General features: G+C 36.1%; 1 protein-coding gene across 1 annotated transcript in view; it reads right to left on the bottom strand.

Moving 5' to 3' along the window:
* The window catches only part of ADGRB3 (adhesion G protein-coupled receptor B3), an 841,452-nt gene that overhangs the window by 81,431 nt on the left and 735,041 nt on the right, over positions 1 to 24,980 (bottom strand). Inside the window, exons 21-22 of the mRNA XM_006159627.3 lie at positions 4,327 to 4,477; positions 1,407 to 1,476 (exon numbers count right to left, since the gene is read on the bottom strand). Of these exons, the coding sequence (XP_006159689.1) occupies positions 1,407 to 1,476; positions 4,327 to 4,477 (221 nt within the window). The remainder of the gene's footprint in view (positions 1 to 1,406; positions 1,477 to 4,326; positions 4,478 to 24,980) is intronic.

Here is a 24,980-nt window from a genome sequence, read left to right as displayed (position 1 = left end):
AGAACACTTGAGTTTAGTGTCTCTAAATTTGTCACTAGACTTCTTTCATATTTTTGTGTAAGCTAATGTTCAAACTGAAGTTTAGTACCTATATGTTTTATTATAGACTAATAAAGATTTAGTATATATTTTATGTTATATTTCCCTTAGGAGTTTAACACTGTTATAAGGGAAATTTATAGTTATGAAATTAATATATTACTCATTGTATTATACTTGGCTTCAATTATAAACTCCTTGAAAGTAGGAACCATACTATCTATAATACTATTTTTTCCATATTTTCTATATGGTACCTTTCAAATATGTATTCATAATAAAATACTTGTACTACTATAAAAAGTATTGGGTCGTCAGAAAAGTCATGATGTATTTTTCCATGAAAAAAAAAAATCCATCACGACTTTTCCGGCAACCCAATAATCGCTACCAGGTAACAGTGCTGTAGGAAAGGGCACTCTGCTGTACAGGCTATCGGACCTTTCTTCAATAATACAGATCACGTAAGACAAACAAGTGCTCTGACAACATGAGTCTTTTAAGCTCTCTGGAAATTTCTCTTGAATGAGCAGTTGAAGCGCTGTATCTTGGTACACTCTCAGTTTGGATGAGCCTGTCAGATGGCATCATTAGTAGTGAGTCCTACCCCAAATCTGAAGACAATTAAACAGAACAGTATGCTTTGAAACATATGCCTTTGATAAGAAGCACATCTCTTTGTCCATTTCTCAATTGCCTTCTCAATTTGAAAACAAACGAAGTAAAATATGAATTTGCATTGTTTTCACTGTGTGGTATTAAATATAAACCTTACTGTAAATTCTCTCACAGAACATATCAGCATTACAGCTAGAAGATGGGCTGATACTGTACCCACTTTTCTCCCTTCTAATTGGTTCCATTGTCCAGGCATTTTCTAATGTACACTCTACTGATTCCCTTGATCAACAATTTTTAGTGTGCATTACCCTAACACAGCAAAAGAATTTGTACTAACACAGTGAAACTTGGTCAGTAACAATCTATATTATCATCAATGAAATTACAAGATCAGACAGACACATTTTAAAAGATTAGTAGGTCAGGATTTAACCAACTCTTTGAAAAAAGCACTTGAGTTTGAATATGCACAGTGAATATTGAAATATTTGAAAAGCCAGATACCTTGATCTTATTAAGAAGTGGGAGATTGAAACAAGGATTCAGAACAATGCCACAGTATTTATAGTTTAAGCTTTATGCATTTAGACTATCTTACATTGGTCCTCAAGAATGTGCTTTCTACCGTTGTTAATGACTCCATAAAAAAAAAGTAAGACATCTGCAGTTCATGAGCCAACCAAGGCCAAGGAGGCTCATCTGGCAATTTTCTTACAAACATGATTTATCACTGTGGATGGACTTACTAGTGATCAGTGCCATATCCCTTCGTCCTGGTGAAGCCTACCGATGTGGCCACTACTAATGCTGGTAAACCTGGAAGAAAAGCAATGCCACACTTCATCTTCAGCTATAACCGCTGTCCGCACAGGCCCAAGAAAAGTCAGGACAAACTCCAGATACCAAAATCAGAGCAGACACCTTTGGGTGAATCACTTCACAAAGTTATGTTTCCATTACACAATTTCTTTCAAGTACAAAAATATGAGAGTGACAGCTGGGATTTTAACCTAGTGCACTTCTCTGATGTTGCTAGGTTACCACACATTGACATAGGTTTAAAGAGAAGTAATAACAGAGATTTAGTCCATATTTCAAGTTATTTTTTCCCCTAGGGTTTACACTGTTATGAAGGAAATTTATGGTTATAAATCAGAAAGGCAAAAACTGAATGTGCTGGTGTGACAAAATGTAAAAAAGTAGAACGCTCAGTGGGCCACATATTGATTCACATCAGGTTGTACTTACAATCAGAAAGAAAAAATAAATCCTATCAGTTAGCGCTTTACAAATTATTGATTAGGTCATCAGGAAACTCATGATGTGTTTTTCTATGCAAAAATGCATCATGACTTTCCTGATGACCCAATATAACAACAAGAATGTAGGAATAGGGAATTTAATTACCTATCTGGCTGCACCAATTCTGACCTAACATCTTGTTTATGCGAATTCATTTCAATGGAACCTCTCCATGTTTTGGTAAAGAGCACTTAATCTGATTTATACTGTTTAAAGTTTGTTAAAATTTTGATCATGCTTTCTTATAGGAAGATATTTGTTGTCTTCTTAAGTTTAAAAATTCATTATCTACTCATCTTGCATCCATTCTTTTTATCTCCTTTCTCCCTATCATTGCTCATCCTTCCTGCTATTCTCCTTATTCTGTGATCCTTGCTAATGACATCAATGCCTTCATGAGTTTTAATGATTATGGAGAGCATCTCAGAGTAGCACACCATATTTTGACCAACTATATATATGCAAATATATACATACATATATACAAGCCTTCAGTGTTTAAAGATATTATTTTATGTATTAGTTTCTGGATTCCATGTTTTCTGGATTCCATTGAAAAGTCAGTTCTAAGTTTTATTTTTTTCTTCTTCTGAAGAATTTGCCCTCCTTACTTATACCCCTGGTTACTTTAATAGTTTATTTTCTTTTTTTGTTTTTCAATCTCAGTATAATTTTATATATGTATGTGTATATATATATATGTGTGTGTGTGAGTGTGTGTGTATATATATATATGTGTGTATATATATATATATACATATATAAAACTACATATATAGTATCCTACCCATTCTCCTCCTTTGCTTTCTCATTCTCCTGTTTTATGCAAGTCATTTGCAGACTTTGTTGATTGGACCAAATTCATGAGGAGAAATTCAAAATTTCTCTCCTAGGTCATAGTCTTCATTTCATAGGGCTGATTCTATGATAGCCTAGTTCATTTAAAAACCTACTTTTAGGGAAAAGTCCAGAATTTTTTTAGGTTTTCCTTTGAGTTTTAAAGGAAATTCATGCAATTTGGATTTAATTCTTTTCTAAATTCATTATTTTGCACTTGCTCATAATGAAACTCATATGCCACTATTCTACCACTCACAGACCTTCTGACGGTCTAGCACCACAAGCTTAGTGTTTTGCTACCCAGTGTAGTCTGATAATAGTGGTAAATGTAGAGCTAGCTACATTCACTAGCTGTGTGCCCTCTTCCCTCTAATACCAATGTTAAATGAGGTAGTTAACCAATCTTGCAAATCGCCATTCTTTATTATTCATCATGAAAAGTTTTCTTTTACTAGTATTCTGTAAATCTTGGACCTATGACACAGACTTGTAAAAAGTATCTTCTGATTCAATACTAATTCAACTTTAGAATGTCTTTGTCATGGAATTTACACAAAAATATTTATGAAAGTCCGTGTAGAACACATTCTTCAACTTATTACCTACTTTCCCATTTGCCTGTGCAAAGCCCTAGTGTATCAGAGAGGATAGACCCTTGTTGAAACCTGATGGATAATCTCTAAGTGCCATTGTTCCTATTTTCCACCATGAATAATTCTAGTGTTGTAATAAGTCCATTTATTTGTAATTCTCTAAGGTTCTGGTGCAGTAAGAAGTTATTGTATATTTGGACTCAAGTTTGCCAGTTTTGTAGTGTCCTTTAAAATTCTTTAAAACTCAAAAGAAAATCTAAAAAAATTCTAAACTTTTTTCTAAAATTAGGTTTTTACATTAACTAGGCTATCATAGAATCAGCTCTATGAAATACATAGATCTTTGAGATATATATCCATGTCATGAAGCAATTTGAAAGAAACTTTTCCCAATAAAGATTGACAAATAATTCATTAATTCAGTTCAGCAGTTCAGTTTCTACTCTTAAGGATGCCACTGACTAATTGAGAGGTTTCATTCCTTCTCTAAATGGCTTTTTTCCTGTGACATGAATGGTTTATTCCTCTATTGTTTTGAGGTTTTTCAGAATGAATCCCAAGTTTTCTGGGGCAGTACATAGCCCAGAACTATCATATGAACCATCATGCTTTAGGCACTGAACATTTTAACACAGTTTGCAGTTTCAGAAAATATTTAAAAAGAGCACTTTATTACTCTGCTGCAGTTAACCCAGGTCTCACTGCACTGATGTAAGCACTGCTGATTGATAACTGCTTGGTTACCTGGGCAGTAACTCCTTTATAAATTCCAAATGACCAAGGCATGTTCAAAAATGACCACCTCACGTATTACCACTCTCCTATATCAAATTAGACACAAGGTAGCCTGGAGACAGTCATTCTCAACTGCTTCAATGTATGTTCAAAGCCGTTTTACCGATAGCATGGAAAGGCATATTCATATGCTTACCCCATCCAAGGCACAAAAAACGTTTCCTTATAAGCCGTGTTCGAATTTTTCCAGTCACAGCCATGTATGACTGCCACGCCTCAGTCAAAACCCAACAGAAGGAAGCCAAGAAGAAAAAGTGCAAAAATGCAGTAGTGGTTGTACAGATACTCTGTGGAAACAAAAGAAGATTCACATTGAACCTGGAGGGGACATCATGCGTCCTTCCAAAGATTGCTAATCTCTGATTCATTGTTTTTATTCAAATATCTGTCTCTCTTTGGTGACAGAATAATCTTTTCTGTTGTATACAATATCTGTCATAGAGAAATAAAAGTTCTAATTTTATTTGTGCATTTGATTTTCTTCTTAGGAGACCTGAATAGAACCATAAACTCAAGGGAGATTAAAATTACTGCTTTACTTGAATTTTTTCTTGAACCATAGTAATAGAAATGGCCCTTTCTTCGGTTTGCGTGATAGACATTCTGCATAATTATTTTGGCTACATTCTTTATCCTTACTTTATAATCAAGAATTCTTCTTTGTTGTTTTATCTGCATTGATGTTAAGATTACATTTGAAAATGCAAAAGCCTCTCAAAAGAAAAAAATTGCTTTGCTTTTACATGTGCATGATAGTCAAGGTATAACAGCAATGTACAAAATGAGGTTTGGCTAATAGCTTCCTAAAAAATAACGTATGTGTATTAAAGAACTTAATATATCACTTCCGTATTACTACACTGCAATGCATGTCTTAATAAATAATTTTGAAAAGCTAATCGAGGCGCTTGCAGTGCAGGGCTACGATTTCACAGATATTTTTCTTTACACAATTTAATTGGAATGTGCCAAACACCAGTTTTGACTTGTCTGCAAAAGATCAGTAGGTCCATTTTGGCAGAGTTACTATTTATTTTCGTATTGGTAAAATTTCTTTGTAAAATCTCCTTGAAATGCAATTCTTTATAAACAAGACCCAGATAAAGAACTAATTTCTTCTTTCATCAGTTTCAATTTTGCTGTTTCCAAATATTGAAAGCATCAAACCAAAGGTAGCTAACCAAAGGTAACCAAAAAAAAGAAGATGAAAACCTGAAAACAAATAAAAATGCAATCTTCATCATCCTACCTCTACTCCAATCTACTGCTGAAGTAGAATATCTTATTATGATTTTTATATTTCAGCCCAAATTATTCATAGTATGTGTTTATGCACATACTATGTATGTGCATAACATACAACTGTTAACATAGTCTTCCAGTTCTTTTAATCACGTAAAAAGAACCTGACCAGCCCTGTCACAGTGGTGCAGCTGTTAAAACGTCACACTAGGGGACCAGCAGATGGCAAAATGGTTATGCCACTGGACTCCCACAGGTCAATTGTGGTTCGAGTCCCAGACCCGATGGCTTGAAATTCATGTCAGGTGCATGTGCATGTGTGCCCAAAATCCTAAGAAGAGAATGAAGGAGAAGGGGTTGTGGCATGACCATTCCCCCTATGGGGTAGTTTCTTGCTTTCTGTCTCTCTGTCTCTCTCTCTCCAGCAAGTTCATGTGCCCTATAGCAAAAAACTCTCAAAAGAAAAAAAGAAAGATGTCACGCTTAGCGCTCAGGACTACCTGGGTGGCCTATGTTCAATCCCTGGTTCAATTGCTTGTCTTACCAGTTGTTTCAATGATGAGGGATAATGTACAAAGGCTAAGGAGCCCTGTGTCAGGTGCAATAGCAAGTGTCCAGCCAGCTATGACTGCTAACATCTTTACTACAAGTAGTACCAACAATGATGCTACCATTTTTCAGCATATGGTTCCTTATTTCATTTAAATTTCATAAACTTACTTAGTATTTAAGTTTATGCTTACAAAGATGACAATTTTCAGTATGATGAAGTCATGAGGTTATTTTTAAAAGGAATTATTTAATTTTACTTATTGTAATTATTATTTAAAATAATATTATTAAATAGAATTAATAAATAATTATCTATTGACCAGAGAGGAAATGAGAAAGCAAGCTGCCAAGTCCAGGACTCAAACTGTGGTTGACCAGGTCAGATTCCAGCATCTTAACCACCACGTCACCTGCTGGCCCCAAGTCATGAGTTTCTTGACTGCTCTTTCTTTTACCTTCACTCCTGTCTGAGCTATGATGTAGTAGCTGTAACCGATCGTTATTCTTTCTATACTAGAAAATCAGGCTTTTTTTTCCCCCAAGTTAAGGTAAAATATCTGCAGGCTGAGTACTTTACTCACTCCTGATCTCTATTTCATGTTCCTATGTGAATTTCAAAGATAATTCTTCCATTCTATATTGGAATTCTAATAACAATTTCTCATTCACATTTCATTTCTTCTCACCAATTTGTCTAATCTCAATTACATGTGCTAGTGAAGCATTTTTAAACTTCAGTGCCATAACCACCTCGCCACCTGCTGATCCTATAATTTTGAGGTACTGACATTTACTTCACTAATTCATCTTTCTTTGGACAATTAATATGGCCACAGATTATGGGGAAGAATATATTGCAAATTGAGAAGTAAGGTTTATTTCTTTTTATGTCTTTTGTTTGTTTTTATTTTGCCAGAGGGCAGAGAGAGAGGGAGAAGGAGAAAGCACTCCACAATGAGCTTGGCTATGCTGCAATCCCTTCTCCATTTCTTTATCCTGTCAGGATTTTGATCATGCACTCAGTGTGTTTTGTAAGTCACAGGGACCAGAATTCAAACCACAAGGTCTGCCATGTGAGTGCCACCCCTCCCAGCCACCAGGTATGTGCCAGCCTAGTAAAGTCTATTTCTATAGACGAGAGCATCTCCTGAGGCCAGATGAAGATTCGTATATGTCCTGAAAATCTCTAAGCATGGAAGTAAGTTGTCTAAATCTAAGGAATGTGTATGCATGGTCTATGGAGGTCTAGAGTCACAGAATTAACCTTAAATAAAGAATATTTCAAAAATCTATGATCTTGAGACATAGGCAAAGGGGGTTACATTTTGCTTCATTATCATATGAAGAGTCGGTATGAAATCAAACCCTTGACATGGAAACACACAAGGATTTTCTACGGATATATTCTATTTGCTAAGTTGTAATAATGCAAATATATTATTTTATTTATTTAAATGTATTCCTTTTAAAATACAACTTTTATAAATAGCAATTTTCCAAGTGAAGTTATTATTTTTTTTTAATTTTTTTTTTTTTGTGGAGAGGTTTTTGCTATAGGGCATGTGCGCTCACCAGACAGACAGAGACAGAGAGACAGAAAGCGAGAAATCACCCCCCGGGGAGATGGCCATGCCGCAATCCCTTCTCCTCCAGTCTCCTCTTGGGATCTTGGGCATGCATGCACAGGCGCCCGGCAGGAGTTTTAAGCCGCCGGGTCCAAGACTTGAACCGCGGTAAACTGCGTGGGAGTCCAGCGACATAGCCATTATGCTAACTGCTGGTCCCAAAGTTATTATTTTTCACAAATATCACATCATCCCACAAAATTTAAATCCCACATCAGTAAGCACAAAAAACCTTTCTTTATTTTAACTAAATTTTTTAAAAAATTTAATTGTTTAATATTTTTAATAATAACAAATTTATTTAAATATTTGAAAGAAAATACAATGGATATATCAGTTCATTAACTTTTCATTTAAAAATCTAAATTATCAAAAATTATCTTTTTTTTTCTTACATTTAAATGAAATTGTTGCTGTTCACAAATCAATTACAAAAATGTTCATTTTAAAACCATCAATCTCATTACAGTATATTGTTATTAGCAATGATACCTAAAAGAAAAACTGTTTTATTACCTTAAATGCTTTAATTCAATAATATAATTATATCTTGACACCTGCTCAGCTCTTGTCATTGCTGGGTGCATTATCTCCTCTTTCTTACAGCTTTTTCCTTCTTCAGCTTCCCTGTGTCTGCTCTTTTTTTTGGTTTGGTGAGGTTTTTTTGTTTGTTTCTTTGTTTGTTTTTGCTATGGGGCATGCACACTTGCCAGAGAGACAGAGAGAGACAGAGAGACAGAAAGAGAGAAATCACCCCCCAGGGGGGATGGCCACACTGCAATCCCTCCATTCTCCTCTTGGGACCTTGGGCACGCACACACACGCGCCTGGTGTCAGTATAAGCCACCGGGTCCAGGACTCGAACAGCAGTTGACTACATGGGAGTTCAGCAACATAGCCATTATGCTAACTGCTGGTCTCCCCTGTGTCTACTTTTAACTCCTATCTTGCTGAGTCCTCTCAATTTATCGTTCCAAACATAAAACCCCTGAGCACTTCAAGTTCATCATCTATTTCTCTGTACCTGCTTTGCCAAACCCCAGTCTGGTCTCCTCGATGCCACAGCTGATGAATGTTACTGACAAATATTACAAAATGTGAAAGTTATTTCAGATGGCAAACTGAGCACTGTTCTTATTTATCACTCTCACACACACCTTTTGCACTAAATCACTCTCATAGATAATTGAAGAGATTTCTTAAAATAACTGGGAAAAGAAAAAAGCTTTTCTTTCCTTTCCTTTTTTTTTTTCCATGATGGACTAGAGACAATGAGGAATCCCAAAATACCAAGAGCAGATTGAATACAGACACCATGTTGCAAAGCTAGGTACTGGGAGCAAAGACAAAGACATGGATGGTAGGAAGGGTGGATGAAGAGAAGTTCTAATATCAATTTAAAAGTACTTACAGAAGGAGGACATTTAGAAAACTGGGGGAAAGACAGCATCTAAAAGCGGGGCCAGCAGGCGGTGTGGTGATTACAACGCTGAACTCATATATGGCCAACTACATTCTGAGTCAACAGACCAGTGGCTTGAGAATCATGCACACGTGTGTGTGTGCCCCAGATCCTGGGAGGAAAATGGGTTGATGTGTGGTCATTGGCCTTTGGGGGTTATTTCTCACTTTCCCTGTCTTTGCTCTCTCGCTCTCTCTCTCTTTCTCTCCAGTGAGCACAGGAGCCCTGTGCCAAAAATATCTTATTAAAAAAAAACAAAAAGGTACATGGGAAAAATTCTTAGAACTTTAAAATTTCTCATGGTTATAGGATAACGATGAAGGACACACAAACATCTACAGATACACACACCTAAATGCATTATGATAAAATTTGTGACATTGAGAATAAAGAGAAAAATTTAAAAGCTGTCAAAGTTTAAAGAAAAAGAAAGTAAAAGATTCGTTACAAAGAAGAATTAGACTGACATCAGATTCCCTGTGAGCCAGCCAGGATATAAGTAGGTATGAAATAATACCCTCAACATTCTATGAGAAAATAACCTTTAAGATAGAATTCTATGCCAACCAAAACAAACTATTACTCAAGTGAGAGGAAGAAATACAGATATTTTTAGGATTAAAAGGACCTTTAAAGTGTGTTACCTCAAGATTTCCTCTGGAAGGATTTTTAGATAATGTAAGTCATTAATAATAAGAACTCTAGAGGCTGGCAGGTGGCTTGGTGGTTAAGGGCACTGGACTCCCACATGGCCAACCATGGTTCAAATCCCAGACCTGGCGGCTTGCTTTCTCACTTTCCCTCTCTCTCTCACACACACACACTCTGTCCCTCTCTGGTCAAATAAATAAATAAATAACTTTAAATAAAAATAGTTCTTTAAAAAAAATAACTCTATAAAAAGGAAGTGAGATAAAAGAAGTGATAGTTGCAAGAAAGAAAAAAAGCATGTTAAGTTTAAATAAAATAATATAAGGACATATATAATAAATACATATATATAATTTTAAAACATAACCACCTGATTATATAACTCGAAATGATATAGTAAGAATTAAAAGATAAGATAAGAGGTGTGAAAGTTGCAAGGAACTGGGAGAAAAATAGAAGTACGCTAAGCTTTTTGTGTTGTTCTCAGGAATATTACTAACTAACTCTAGAAGAGAAAATGTTTGAATAGTTATGTCAATGCTAAGGTAGCCACAAAAAGTAGAAACAATATAATTATAAAATAACAGGTAAAACAGAACTAAGAAAAACCTATCATTACAATTAAAGGGAAAGGGCAAAGGGAAAACAAAATGGGAAACACAACAGGGCGAGCCCATGACCTGGTGGTTAAGGCAGCGAGACCCCACATAATTGACTGTGTGAGTTTGAGTCTGTGACCCAGCAGCTTGAGAAGCATGCTGGGTGCATGTGTCTACGTGACCAAAATCCCAAAAGGGAAGAGAAATGGAGGAGAAGGGGTTATGACATGATCATGTCTCATGGAGGTGTTTTCTCTCTCTCCCTCTCTGTATCTCTCTGTTGAGTACACATTCCCTCTGGTAAAATTTTAGAAGGTTTAAAAAAAATGAATATGTGATATATAGTAAGAAAAAAAAAAGAAGAAAACAAAAGTAATTCCAAACATGTCAGAAATCACAATAAATGAGAATGCTTTAAATTCACGGGTTAAAAGTTAAAAACTTTCATATTGGATTTTCAAACACCTAATTATAGAACATGTAATTTAGAAGGTACATAGTTCAAACCCAATAATACAGAAAGATTGAAAATAAAGAGATGCAAATACCCAAGATCTTGTAATTTCTGAAGCATTTGCTTTGGAGAAAGAGGCTACATTTTGCCATAGAAACTTCAGAACTTAAAATTCTCACTTATAAATTATTAGATTTTGAGGGTCAGGAGGTAGCAAAGTCATTAAGGTGCTAGATTCCCACATAGCCAACTACGGTTCGAGTTCCAGACCCAGTGGCTTGCTTTCTCACTTTCCCTCTCTCTCTGTCTCCTTCTCTTTCTTTGGATAAATTAAACATAATAATGATAATAAAAAATAAATTAAATAAATAATTCTTTTTTTTAATTATGAGATTTTTATTGTACTGTTTTCAAAGACTTACTTCTAAAACTCTATACCATAAGTAGTCTAATTATACAGTTAAAAGTTTATTCACTTCTTTCTTTTTTTTTTTTTTTTAATTTTTTTTTTGGAGAGATTTTCACTGTAGGGCACGTGCGCTCGCCAGACAGACAGAGAGAGACATAGAGACAGAAAGCGAGAAATCACCCCCCAGGGGGGATGGTCACGCCGCAATCCTTTCTCCTCCATTCTCCTCTCGGGATCTTGGGCACGCATGCACACGCGCCCGACGTGAGTTTTAAGCCACCGGGTCCGGGACACGAACCGCGGTCGACTACGTGGGAGTCCAGCGACATAGCCATTACGCTAACTGCTGGTTCCCGTTCACTTCTTTCTTAAATTAATTTTGTAATTTGTTTTCTCTGAAAATTATTGATTTTATTTATTTTCTGATGTGTTATATATGTGTGTATATATTGTGATCTTATAAATTTTAAGAAAAATTTTTTGCTTTTAATATTGCTTATCTATAGCTCCTATTTCTATTAGATTTATTAGAGAAGTCTTACTACTTTTTCAAACCTTAATGATTCCTCAATAATACTTTGAAAAAATAATATGTTACTACGGTGAAGAATTTCTTAGAGTGTGAAATATAATTATTTATTGCTTTTTGCTTGGCAGCTTTTTCTAGAATTCTAAGAAAAAATACATAATATTATGTTTACCTTAGTCCCAACATTCAAATATTCAAAAAGGAAAAAAGTTTTATCAAGAAATACATAACATTAAAAAAAAAAAACTATGGCATATAGAGAAGTTTGCTTTTGCCAGAAAAGTTAAAAATATAATATTAAAATAAATCATTTCAGTAGACTATATAGAAATTCAAAGAGTATCGATATCTGTATACTTCAATTGAAGTATTTATGTAGATAGCAAAACTTATTTGTAGTTATAGCAATAACAATCTTAGACAAACTAAAATAATTCTGCTATATGGAGCAATTCCCCTGGAGTTATTGTCATTTTATTTTATTTGTTAGAGAGATTTTTGCTATAGGGTACATGTGCTCGCTGGAGAGACAGAGAGACAGAAAGCGAGGAATCATCCCCCAACGGAGATGGCCACAGCACGGTCCCTTCTCCTCCATTCTCCTCTTAGGATTTTGAGCACACATGCACCTGTGCCTGGCAGGAGTTTTAAGCCGCCAGGCTCAGGATTCAAATTGTGATCGACTGTGAGAGAATCCAGCAACCATTACACCATTGGCTGGTCCCCTTGCTGGAATTATTTAAATCCAATATTTTCCTCTTATATGCAGGGGATATATTCCAAGATAGCCAGTAGATGCCTGGAACTGAAGATAGTAACTAAATCTTATCTATACTAATTTTAAAATCAGTTAACTGAGATGGCGACCAAGTGACTAACGGGTATCCATACACGGCATGGATACACCAGACAAAAGGATGATTCATGGAATAGAAGAGAGAAAACTTCATCACACTACTCAGAAAGGTGCACAACTGAAAATTCTTGTATCATTTATTTCTAGAATTTTTCTATTTGGTATTTTTAAAGTGAGGTCGAACATGAGGAACTGTAATTACAGAAAAAGAAAATGCAGAGAAGGGGACTATTGTAATTTCATTCGTTCTCACATTGATTTGGATATAATAAGTATATTAAAATGAATATGTCTTGCTGTTTACGTGGAATAAAACATGTACGAGACATGGACAATATAATTCCAGACACACCAGTAACTCCTTACTTACGAATGATGTGATGAGAGCAAACCCTGCATCACCAGACTGGTGTCAGAGGCAGTTCTTTAAGGGCTACAATACTATTGCATATATATACTATTTATAACTCGGCAGTTCTTATGGACTAAAAATAAATTATAACGAGGAAAAAATAAGATAATGGAAAAATAAAGGACTTTGCACACCTGTAATACATATCCTACATATAGTAACTGCTCATAGATGATAACTGTTAAAAATAAGAAGAAAGCATAGATAAATACATAAATTGAGATTTTACTTGGCAAAACAAGTATGTCTGAAAATATGTGGCTGCATCTTAAAGGTGGATGAGGAATTAACTTACTAAATACCTATTCTGCCTTAAACATCAATTTGGTTTGCTACCAATGAAAATATTTTACAAAGGAGGGAATGAAGCTCCAAGAAGTTAAATAACTTGTCTGAAGTTACTCCACTATCAAATTAAGAAGAGTGTGCTCTTTTTACTATATTTTGCCTTGTGCTGTAAAGGACACTGATTTTACTAATATTACTTTTTTAAAAAGAATGATTTATTATTTATTATTATTATTATTATTATTATTGTAATTTTCTATAGGGCACGTGTGCTCCCTGAGAGAGAAGGAGACAGGAAATGAGAAAGTTGGCCACAAGGTTTGGGACTCGAACCACGATCTGCCATGTGGGAATCCAGTGCCTTAACCATCACCTGCTGACTTTCCTAGTAATACTTTTACATGGTTGTACCATATCCTCTTAAGCCACATCAAATTCTTTTGAAATAAATTGTATATGGATGGTAAATACACAGATGTTATAAAAAATGAACAAAAATTTTTATTAAATGCTAAATCCCTACTATTCAAATTATTACCAACTAAAATGAGAAATGTGCCATTTCCAGGTATGTTTTTGTTTATGTTAACTCCATCAACACACAGGAAGTATACCTGGATGGAGTACCTCAGCCTCAATAAAAGAAAAGGAATCACTAAAACTAACAGGTGCTATGAAAACAAGGTTTATAATTTCATAAACGACAACTTTCATGGTAATAGGAATTCAATTAGAAGTTTTTTGTTAATGTCAGCTTATCTAAGCCCCATTTACTCCACAGCCGCTACGACAAGCTACTCTGGCAGCGATGCCACCTGTGGACAGCTGACAAAGATGTCTCATAGATCCAAGTACTTAACTCGTGCACTCTTCTCCTTAGATTTAATGGAAAATATATCAATAGAAGAGACATGATGGGCTTTAGTTCTGTCTTTAATACTCTTGATTCACCATTGAACACCAGTTGCCATACTTGCTTGAAAGTTATGGCACAAAGCTAGGCTTAGGAAACATCCTATAATCTCTCTGACCCTTTTCTTGAAAATTGTGAAGCAGGTAATTTTCTGCATAATCAAAATCTCTGTCACAAAACTGATTCCAAACAGGAGAAACTGGCAAGATTAAGTTACATATAATGCAAATTAATTAATGAGTGAAAGAATAATAAAAACAGTCACTACATATGAATATCTCAAAAATGACTCATCTGCCAGATTTTTATAGTTCTCTATTACAATAAAGAAGTTCTAAAATAATATTTTAAAAGAAAAAGAAAAATGCTAGATAGATGTCAGCAAAGATAGAAATCTGTTCCACAGATGTCAAAAATGTGCTCCTAATTTGAAGACCTTGAAAAGTTTGTCACACACACAAGGAAACTGGATGTTTTGAGATGTGTCCTTTGGAAAGCCAAACATTTGTACAACATACAGAGCAGATGCTTCATTATATACTGTTATTTCCAGGCTCCGAAAATTAACAATTTTGTTTGAATGGAAATATAATTAAGTCACTTGTTAAATAAGGTCAGAAGGTCAACTAAATCTTTACTAACAATTGAGAAACTTCAAAATGTGTTATAGGCTCTAAGATGCCTCTAGGAATTGGATTTGCAATTGTGTTCCGTATTTGTAGAGAAAACCATTTGTCAGTGGGTTTGTACCCCTCCATACATTCTGACTGCCTTTTCTAGCTCGCAAGTACTACATATGGTCACTCAAAACCAAGTGTAATATTAATGCAAATGTAAAATTGCTTTCAACCTGTAACAAGCAGAGCAAATAAAAGCCTGAAGCCCTATTGCTGAGTAAAATACTTCTTTGATGATTTGGAAGTCACATGGAGATAATGCTTTTCTGTTCAAAAAGACATTTATTAATATGTTTATCATGTTTGAATAATGGTCTGGCTGGTAGCACAAGACTATTTTTTTTTTTTAGAGGTGGCAAAGTGTGAAAAACTCTAAAGTTTTAGAGGAAAGCTAGTATTTTTTTAACTTTGGTTGTACACTTGCATCACTTAGGACCTCTAAAATTATATCTCTGTACCCCAAGGCTCTGATGTGCTCTGTCTAAGGTGCAGACCAAGCACTAGAAATGCTAAGGCATCCCACGTGATTCTAATGTACATCGAGGGTTCAGAATCAGCAACCTACGCAGTCATAGACTGACTTTTGGCAACTAATGCTACCAAATGCATGACCTTGAATAAATTATCCAGCTTCTCACAGCTTTAATCTTTTGTCTATGAGATGAGAATGAAAATACCAATAATGTAAGCTTACTATAAAAATTACTAATAGTAAATGTAAAGTGCTTCATTTTTTGGCAGTTTCTCAAAAATATTAATGATAATGACTATTCATACATGTTCTCAACCCATTATAGTAACCTATCTGGACTTAGCCAGTTCATAAAGTTCTAGAATGAGTAGCAAAAACAGAACACTCTGCTTTACATTCATATTTGTTTTCAAATTATTTTATCTATTTTATTTTTTAAATTTACTTATTTTTTAATTTGACCAGAGAGGGACAGAACGAGAGAGAGAGAAAGAGAGAGAGAAAGCAAGCTGCCAGGTCTGGAACTCGAACCATTGTCAACTCTGTGGGAGCCCAGTGCCCTTATCCACCATGCCACCTGCCAGCCCCTACATTCATATTTTTATTTATGATAACGTTAGAACAGAGTTCTTTATATAACAGAATCTGCTATGAAAATAAAATCAGTTAATATTAAGAATTTTTGAGCAATAATATTTATTTTTAAAAAGGCTGGCCCTACAACCTAGTCTTTAAGGGACCTGGATCCTACATAATTGAGGGCAGTTTAAATCCTGGCCCAGGTAGCTTGAAAAATATGCTGGATATGTGTCCAAAACTCCAACTGGATGGAGAAATGGAGGAGAAGGGATTGTCGTGTGACTGTTGGAGGTGAGCATTTTCCTTCTTTCTCTCTCTCTTTGTCTTGGGCAAGCACCCACATCCTCTGGTAATTAAGAAAAATGCAAAAGTCTAGTAATGCTCTGACACTGCAGGAGGAAAGCTGAGCATCATTTGAGCCTATGCTTTGGGCTTCCCCAGACGTCGGAGAGAAAATCCCTGCTGCAGTTGAACAGCCACCACGGGTGAACTACACTAAATGCTACCACGGCCTATATCCCACTCTGGGTGTGGCAGTCTATGGAGGTCTCAAAGAACTGATACTCCAAAGTACCAACTTCAAACCTGAAACTGGTAAGTTCCATGTGTGCTTATTTTGCAAATCCTTGTTGGCTTATCTGTGAGCCACCCGACCTGAGATAGTCCAAGCCCAACATGTCCAAAAATGAACTCTTCACCTTCCCCTTAAGCCAGTTCCTCCTCTGTGTTGCGATCTGTGAATGAACACTGTCATTTCTAATCAGGGGCCTGGATGTCATCTTTGTCATTTCTCCACATCCAATCAATTGGTAACTCTTGTTTGATGATATCTAGTAATAATATATCTACTCCAGTGACTTCTCCATTTCCAGGACCCTGTTGGGGTCACCACTTACTGTTTCCTGGACTATCAGTGGAAGTGAGATTCCTGAGGGAACCAGCTCTCTGCTGGCTCCACTTTCACCAGCAGGAGTAAAGTGAATGCTCCCAAAGTAGGCAAGTTTCTGGCTATGGCCTCCTGGCTCCCTCTGAACAGGTTAGATAAAAGGAAGTTCTTGAAATGTATCTGCTGTATGCTAGTGCTCAAAAATATAAGTTGAAATTGCCAGTAGTTGTATTAGAAGGGGAAGGGGTATGGGGTTATTTTTACAATAAGAAATAAAAAGCTCATTTAAATATTAAATGAAGGATAAATAGATACTGATGAGTGAAAGAATCAACCGCACCATGTTCTGGAGAAAGTTGATAGAAGTGAAATCTACACCTCACCAAAAAGATTGGTCTTTAATCAAAGGAGAGTCCACCTTTGATTTGAAATGGGTAAGAAGGAACAAGGACTGGCTGTACATGCAGAACATGAGCACAGTTTGTGGTGGGAAGGTGAGATCATCCCCGTCTGTGATGGCTACCAAATTATTTTTGGAGTCGGAGTTGGGTCAGATGCTACAGCTAAAAATGTAGGAGGGAGTTCAGAGAAGCACATGCAAACAGACTGGAAATTCTCTTTGCTGAGAATCAAAGAGCTAAATAACATGGAATTCTCAGAAAGCACTGCAGCCTCCCCTGAGCTTAGTGACCACGCATTTTTATCAGTTCATTAACACTGGGGAAGCAACAGCCCTTTGCATAGCTCCCTTCTAACTCTAAAACCATGGATTCCTGTCTTCTGCTTTGACAGGAAATGCTGGCTTTGCTGTTCTTCTGTTTGGGGTGTTCTCTTAGTTTTTCTTGTGATGGGCCATCTCGTGTACAGTTCCATTTCCCGACCCCTTTGACTTCTTGTGGTACAGTTCTTGCTTCTACACCACACAAAGAGAGAAACCAGCTGTGTGGAAAGAATTCAAGCTATTGCCAGAAACAAATCAAAATTTCGGTCCACTGTTGAGAAATGTTGAAATCATGTTATGACCAGTCCCTTATTCTGAAGTAAGACGAAGATGTGTCTCAAGCTGCTTGTTATCTTTTTAATAAACAATTACCTTTGAACGTTTGGAACCCTACTAGGCTAGGTTCTCAATTTCCCAGCATGTGGGAAAAACTACGATGGCTAAGGTATCATAGTCTAGATTGGATCAAAATAACAGATGTCAAAACACTATTTCTAGTACCATTACTTTTATAACTAAGGACTATAAATACCTTTTTGGAAGACATTCATTTATTGGGAAAGAATAGCTCAGTCCAGAAAAACCCCAGGTGGTCTTTTTCTTTACTGTGTTTTAACAGGTTTTGTCATTGAGGAATTCAGGGTCAAAATATTTATTGAGTACCCAATGGAAGAAAATCCTGTATTAGACAAGTTATAAATGTTTCATACAAGAACATAAAAATATTAGAAGTATAAATACATCTGCAAGCAATAACAACATATGCATGTGTTCAGACTAGATTGCTGGATTCAGGAAGGTCAAGAAGATAAGGTTATTCCCAGTTCTGAATTTTCATTGTGGCTCTTTTTTTATTTGTTTGTTTTGTATAACACAGATTCCCCAAATTACTCAGTTTATTTTATCAATACAGGATATCGCTAAATTTTATACTGTAACTCACATCTAAATCTATAGCCTAGAGTAGAGTAGTAAAATGTGATTGAAAAGATGAAGAAAGTCAGACATCTTACTATATTTTAGAACATGAAAAATTAGCAGTGTATTACACAATAACCTCTAACTTGGTCTGGAAATGGTGAGAACTGGATCCCAAGGTTTCTGGACTGAACCAAAGCTTCATTATTAAACTCCTTTAGCTTCAATATGACATAGTATGTATTCTACCCTTTTCTCTTCCCATATTTTAAATTTTTGTTTGAAATCAGAGCAGAAAAAAAGTGTCAACAAGAAAAGAGAAGCAAAGACTATTAAGTCAAAGTCACTAGTCAAAGTCACTATTAAGTCACTAGTGTTGCCAAATATTTTAAGTATAGCCTTTTATTCTTATATCATGACTTAAAATTACAGTTTAATGTAATGTGGATGAGCTGAGGAAGTCCCTCCATTTTTACTCACAAGCATAAAAGTAGAGTGGAGAAAGAGAGAGAGAGAGACCAGGTCCTGAGGTTGGGGGAGAGAGGGTGGAGAGGGTGGAGAAGGAGGGGAACATGTTCCTGGTCTTTTCTGGAGAGCTATTATTTCATTCCCTTCCTTTTAAGTGGGTAGAAACTGTTCCTCTCACCACACCTCCAGTCTTGCCTCCTCCTATTCTTTTCCATACATTTTTGCCTTTTGAGAAGAGGCGTGGCAGTAGTCAAAGTTAGTTTTGGAGCAGGAAAGAGAGAAGAAAGAGAATTCAATTACACCCAGCAACCTGTCCTCCCACTGTGACCACATGCCTCAGTTTCAGAATTCCATGAAAAAAGAGAGATTGGCTACAGAATCTACTCGGTTCAAATGAACCAACTACCTTCCAAATCAAAGTAAAATTTTATAAATAATATCTGTCTTTGTCTAGCTACCTACTGCTCTATCTTATTTAATTCAGCGTGAATCTACCAAATGTATATTTCCAAGAGAAATCAGATAGTTATTCATATTCAGTTCTCAATTACAGTATTTCAATACATGAAATAGTCTCTTGTAAATGAAACACTTTAAGAGGAAGATTCATCTTTCCAGGTTTCTAGGAAATTAATGTGACTACAGCAAATAATGATTGCACCTGAGAATAATACAATATCTTTTTTTCCCCCACGAATTCAAAACCACTTATTCCAGTATTATCACATTAGCAGTTTGAAATTCCTATTTTTATTCTAATTTCATAAATTAGAAATTCTAAGAAAAAGGAATTCATTTTCTTTTTTCTGGTTTAATGGTGTATCTGACACATAGTATTTTTTTAATAGACCATAGTTAGTTTATTTCTAATACCCATCATGCCACGGATTCATAGGGAATAGGTTCCAGAAGCTCAGGCTCCTTTCCATTGGTTATCAGGAAGTGTGGTGCTCTGGGTGGAGCAGGCTGGCGCTTTAGTTGAACCCAGGTACCTTTCTCTTTGGCTTCCTTCTTGTTCTGGTCATTTTCCTTCACACATTTTAGGAAGCTATCTCTGCTCTTAGAATGCTTAAAATGCTCAATATACACATTAATTCCCTTGGCAAGAATCTCACCTTTAACTTGTTTATTTACAACAATGCCTACAGCATGCTAGGTAACACTGCAGACTCTTCCAGTTTAGCTGTGGTGACATTTGTGGGGCATTCTTTTGCTAAAAGTACCCATTCCCTTGATGTCTACAATAGCGCCTTTCTTGGAGATTCACATGTACATTGCCAAAGGAACCGCTCCATGTTTTCTGAAAGGCCTAGAGAACATAGGTTGAGTGCCTCTCCTCTTTTCCTTTGTGCTCGTCATTTGGTGCATAACTGGAATATGGCAGTCCTGGCCAAAAGACCTGGCACATAGGTTTTATCCACTAAATATTTGTTATATGAAAAGAAAAAAAAACTCTATTAATAATTTTTAAAATAATTTTGATATAATGTACATACTATTGCTTGCTGGTGATTAAATGAGAAGAATTTTTCCATTATGGTTGTGAGGATTATTGGCCTGTCTGTATTTGTTCTGGCCTTATAAGAGAATCCTAAAACCTAAAAAGTTGAGCCAGCTCCATAGCACACTGGTTAAGCACTGTACACTGTACTAACAAAGGCAGATTTCACATGACCAGCTGTGATTCGAATCCAGGCCCTGGTGGCTTGAAAATATGCCCAGAAGCTCCAGATATATGCCTGAAGTCCTGCTGTGACGGAAAAATGGAGGAGAAAGGAATTGTGTGTGACTACACTCCATGGTGAAGTGGTGTCTTTCTGTCAGGGCATGTGCCCTCTAGCAATAAAACAAACAAATAGTAAGTAAACAAACAAATTATTGACACATATGGCCCAAAATACAAACTAAATTTTTTTCTATCCTTTGTTTCAGTGAAGGTTATATAATTAGATTCTTGCCAATGAAAGATAAGCAAGACCTTGGGGAGTATTCTCCCCCTTCCATTCTTTTCTTTGTTGTCAGCTAGAATCATTCCATAATAACTGGACCTGGAGTAGCCACATTGGACTTTGAGATTAAAAACTGCAAGTTTAGTATGACAGAAAAATAAATTATAAAGAAATGAGTCTTTCCTGATCATAAAGCTACTTACATTTATATAAGGCTAAAATACATGTTTATCTCGTTTTATAGCACTCTCGTTTAGGGTTTTTCTGTAACTTAAAAGTTAAAGTTAAACCTCGATTTTGTATTTGATGTCAATACATGAAAGACAAACACATATTATCGTGTTCTTAATTGATGAAATATTACATACTGTGCTTGAGTAAATGCAATCTATGAATCAACTGGAATAAATTACAGTTCTTTGCCAACTTATTAAATTAATCCAAATACTTAGACTCACTCAATAAACTCCAAACCACGTTTTCCTCAATTCCACTAAATTCCCCTTCACTTAGCAATAAATGAGATTTGTTAAGTGTGGCGGGTTTTATGCAGTATTTTAATAGCCACTATTGAGTTTGATCCTTTTTCTAAACAGGAAAGGTAGGTGTAATTACTATTATTTTGATTTTATTAATGAATAAAACATGCCCAGTGAGATTAAGGAACTTTCCCAAAGTCACACCGTAGGACTCAACTTCATGCATTTTGACTTATTCCAAGTCTCCTTTGCTTTTCTTTACACTAAATAAATTGTCCTTTTGAATTGGAAATGGCCTCCATCATCTAAAATTATTAGACCAGAGCAGATGTTACACATCTAAAGCTGCTCACAAAAAAAAAGAAAAAATATACATCTCACCTTGTTCCTCCCTGTTTTTCTAGCAAACTCATGTCAAGATTCCTGGGCTTCAAAGTATTATTACTACTGCCACCAGAACTTACTCTTGAATTTTAAATTTAAGTTATAACTTCAATGAAACCATCTCATCCACTTATATGAGATTAGCAGCTCTGCGGTAAAGAAGTAACATTTGTGTCAGCCGCACCTTCCAGCCACTTCCACTAGTTTTTCCACTTGGCTGCTCAAGTCGCCTGGGCTATTGCAATAAATTAAAACAACAGCATGTATGGTCCTTCTACAATCTGTACTACAGATCGGAATGCAGAACTTAGGATGGCTTATGAGAAAATGACTTTTTGTAAAACATAAAAAATAGGAAGCATACAGAGGAGAAGATCTTTGAAAGGGATATGGAGAAACAGGCAAACCAAGACAAAACTTGTCCAAGCCGAGAACTTTTAAGTCAGGAAGAGGTGACAAAGAGCTACGTGGAAGATAATCTAAACTCTACTTGACATTATTTCAATAGGATGTTACAGGAATATAATATGTGCCAGTATGCAAATTACTCAAAAGCCTGAGATTGTGATACTTCACTTTTTTTTTTTTATTTGACATAATTAATGTGGATCACTCAAGCATGGAAACATCCCTTTGCTTTGTTTAAATGTAGCACTCAGCATAAATGTGATTCTGAAATTCATAAGAAATTTAACTACAATACTTTTTTTAATTAGTTGCAGTGTGATTGGTTCTTTAATATTCCAACTTTATAGGAGATAATGACATTAGGATAGATTTTTAGAATAAAACACAATAGTTAATGAAAAGGAGTAATTACTGAGAACTCAGTGTGGCTGTACTTAATAGTTTAGTTTGAAACTAGAGGATGAGCATAAGTGGGAAAAGAAGGAAGTTGTTGGAGGTTAAAAAAAGTTATTTTTACAGCTGTAGCTACTACAATGTCTTCAGCACCAAACAGAAAAGGTAGAGAAGGGGTAAGAGACATATAAATCAGGAATTGAAAGAATTACAGTATGAGATAGGGACTATAAGAAGAAGCTATGATCTGAAAGGGTTTTGTTTTGTTTTGTTTTTCATTTTTTGTTATGGTGTGCATGTGCTGGCCAGAAAGAGAGAAAGTGAGAAGCCCGTCCTCATCCCCCACCCCAGGAAGATGACCAGGCCACAATCCCTTATCCTCCACTCTCCTCTTTGAATTTTGGGCACACATGCCCATGTATCTGGTTTGTTTTTCAAGTTTCTGGGTTACGGACTCAAAACTGCTCAGTCAGCCTTGTGGGATCCAGCAGCCTGATTTTAATCACTACACTACTGGCTGGCTCTCAGGGTAACTTTTTTTCAAAAGAATTATTTATTTTATTTGTTATTATTATTTTTAATTTTGACCAGAGAGAGACAGAGAAAGAGAAAGGGAGAATGAGAAAGCAAGCCACCTAGGACTCAAACTACCATTGGCCATGTGGGAGTCCAGCGCCCTTAACCACCCCACCACCTACTGGTCCCTCAGGGTAGTTTTTTTAAAAATTTCATTTTACTAAATTTTTTTTTGTTAAATTCATTTCTTATATGAAAGAGAGAGAGAGAGATCCTTAACATGGTCTTGCACCACTTCCTTCTACCCTCATCCTCCCAGCCAGGCAGCAGGTTCATGCCCAGTGTGTACAGGTTGACCAGGGAACCAAAATTGTGATCTTCCATATGGACCTAGCTTCCCTGGAGTAGCATGTTACAACTGCACTACCAAGCCAGCCTCCACTGTGAATTTTTTTTAAAGAGGTTTTTGCATTAGGGTGCCTGCGCTTGTAGAAGGAGAAAGACAGAGACAGTGAGAGGGCAAGTGAAAAGTCATCCTCAAGCAAGGATGCCATACTACAATCCCTTCTCTTCCATATTCTTCCTGGGATCTTGGGGACATGCACACATGTGCTGGGCATGAGTTTTAGGCCACCTGGTCCAGAACTCAAATGATGGTTAGCCACGGGGGAATCCTGCAACATAACCGCTATGCCATCTGCTGGCCCTACCCACCATGAACTTTTTGAATACCCACTCATAGACGAGGGAAGTGAGATTCAGAGTAAAATATTTTCAAGGCTCACTAAATGTAAGGACTATGCTGGGATTCAAACTCAGACCCATTGTACTCCTAGTCTATGTTCTTACATGACTTGCACTTTATCCTAAATATTTGAAAATTACAGATTTATAGTCCACAGCAGATTTGGAGACCAGAACATGCTGATAGCTAGAACCTTTCAATTGCAAAGCATTTTAGAAACCAAAAGCGCTAGTATATGCCTTCAAAACAGGGAAAGCTGGCAGACATAGCCACCCTTACTCTAGAGGCAGATAAAATGAGAAAATATAAAGATGTGTTCTGTCTCTGAAGATATGACATGCGGGCCAGCTGTGGCAGTGCAGGGGTAATCCATTGCTCTGTGATGCTGAATGCAAATGAGAAGGTCTCAGGTTGGCATTCCAAGGTCTCCCTGCACATGCTGATCCAGCAGAGGTTGGTTTGCAAGTTAAGATGGCTATTATCCAAAAGACAAACAAAACAAAACCCAGAAAAAAAATGCTGTCAAAGAGCAGAGAAAGGGGAATTCTTATTCTGTTGATGGGTATGTAAATTAGTACAGCCATTTCAGAAAACAGTATGAAGGTCCTTCAAAAAACTGAAAACTAAAACTCCCATATGATCTAGAAATCCCACTACTAGACATGTGTGTGTGTGTGTGTGTGTGTGTGTGTGTGTGTATACACAAAGGAAGGGAAAAAAATGGTATTGATGCAGAGATATCTCTGCATCAATATTTATTGCAGTACTAGTCACTATAGCCAAGTATGGGCTCAAACTAAGTGTCCTAAATCAGCAGATTTATGGATAAAGAAAATGTGGTGTATATACCCAAAAAATTCTATTTAGTCATTAAAAAGAAAGAAATCCGATCCTTCAAGAAAACATGGACAGGCCTGGAGGTCTTTCTGCTAAGTGAAATAAGTTAGGTACAGAAAGAGAAAAATTGCATGCTCTCACTCAGATGTGAAAACTAAAAAAGTTGGCCTCACAGAAATAGAGAATAGAATAATGATTACTGAAGACCAGCAAGGGGAGGGAAGAGGGAGATAGATGCTTACCAATGAGGACAAAATTAGTCAGGTAAGAGGAGTAAGTTCTAGTATTCTATAATAGGGTCACTATAGTTAATAATTTTATTGTATATTCAGAAAAGCTAAGAGAGGGGATTTTGCATGTTCACTA

Source organism: Tupaia chinensis, unplaced genomic scaffold (genome assembly GCF_000334495.1).
Source record: "Tupaia chinensis unplaced genomic scaffold, TupChi_1.0 Scaffold000639_1, whole genome shotgun sequence".
Classification (NCBI taxonomy): Eukaryota; Metazoa; Chordata; class Mammalia; order Scandentia; family Tupaiidae; genus Tupaia; species Tupaia belangeri.
This window is presented reverse-complemented; position numbering and strand designations above follow the sequence as displayed.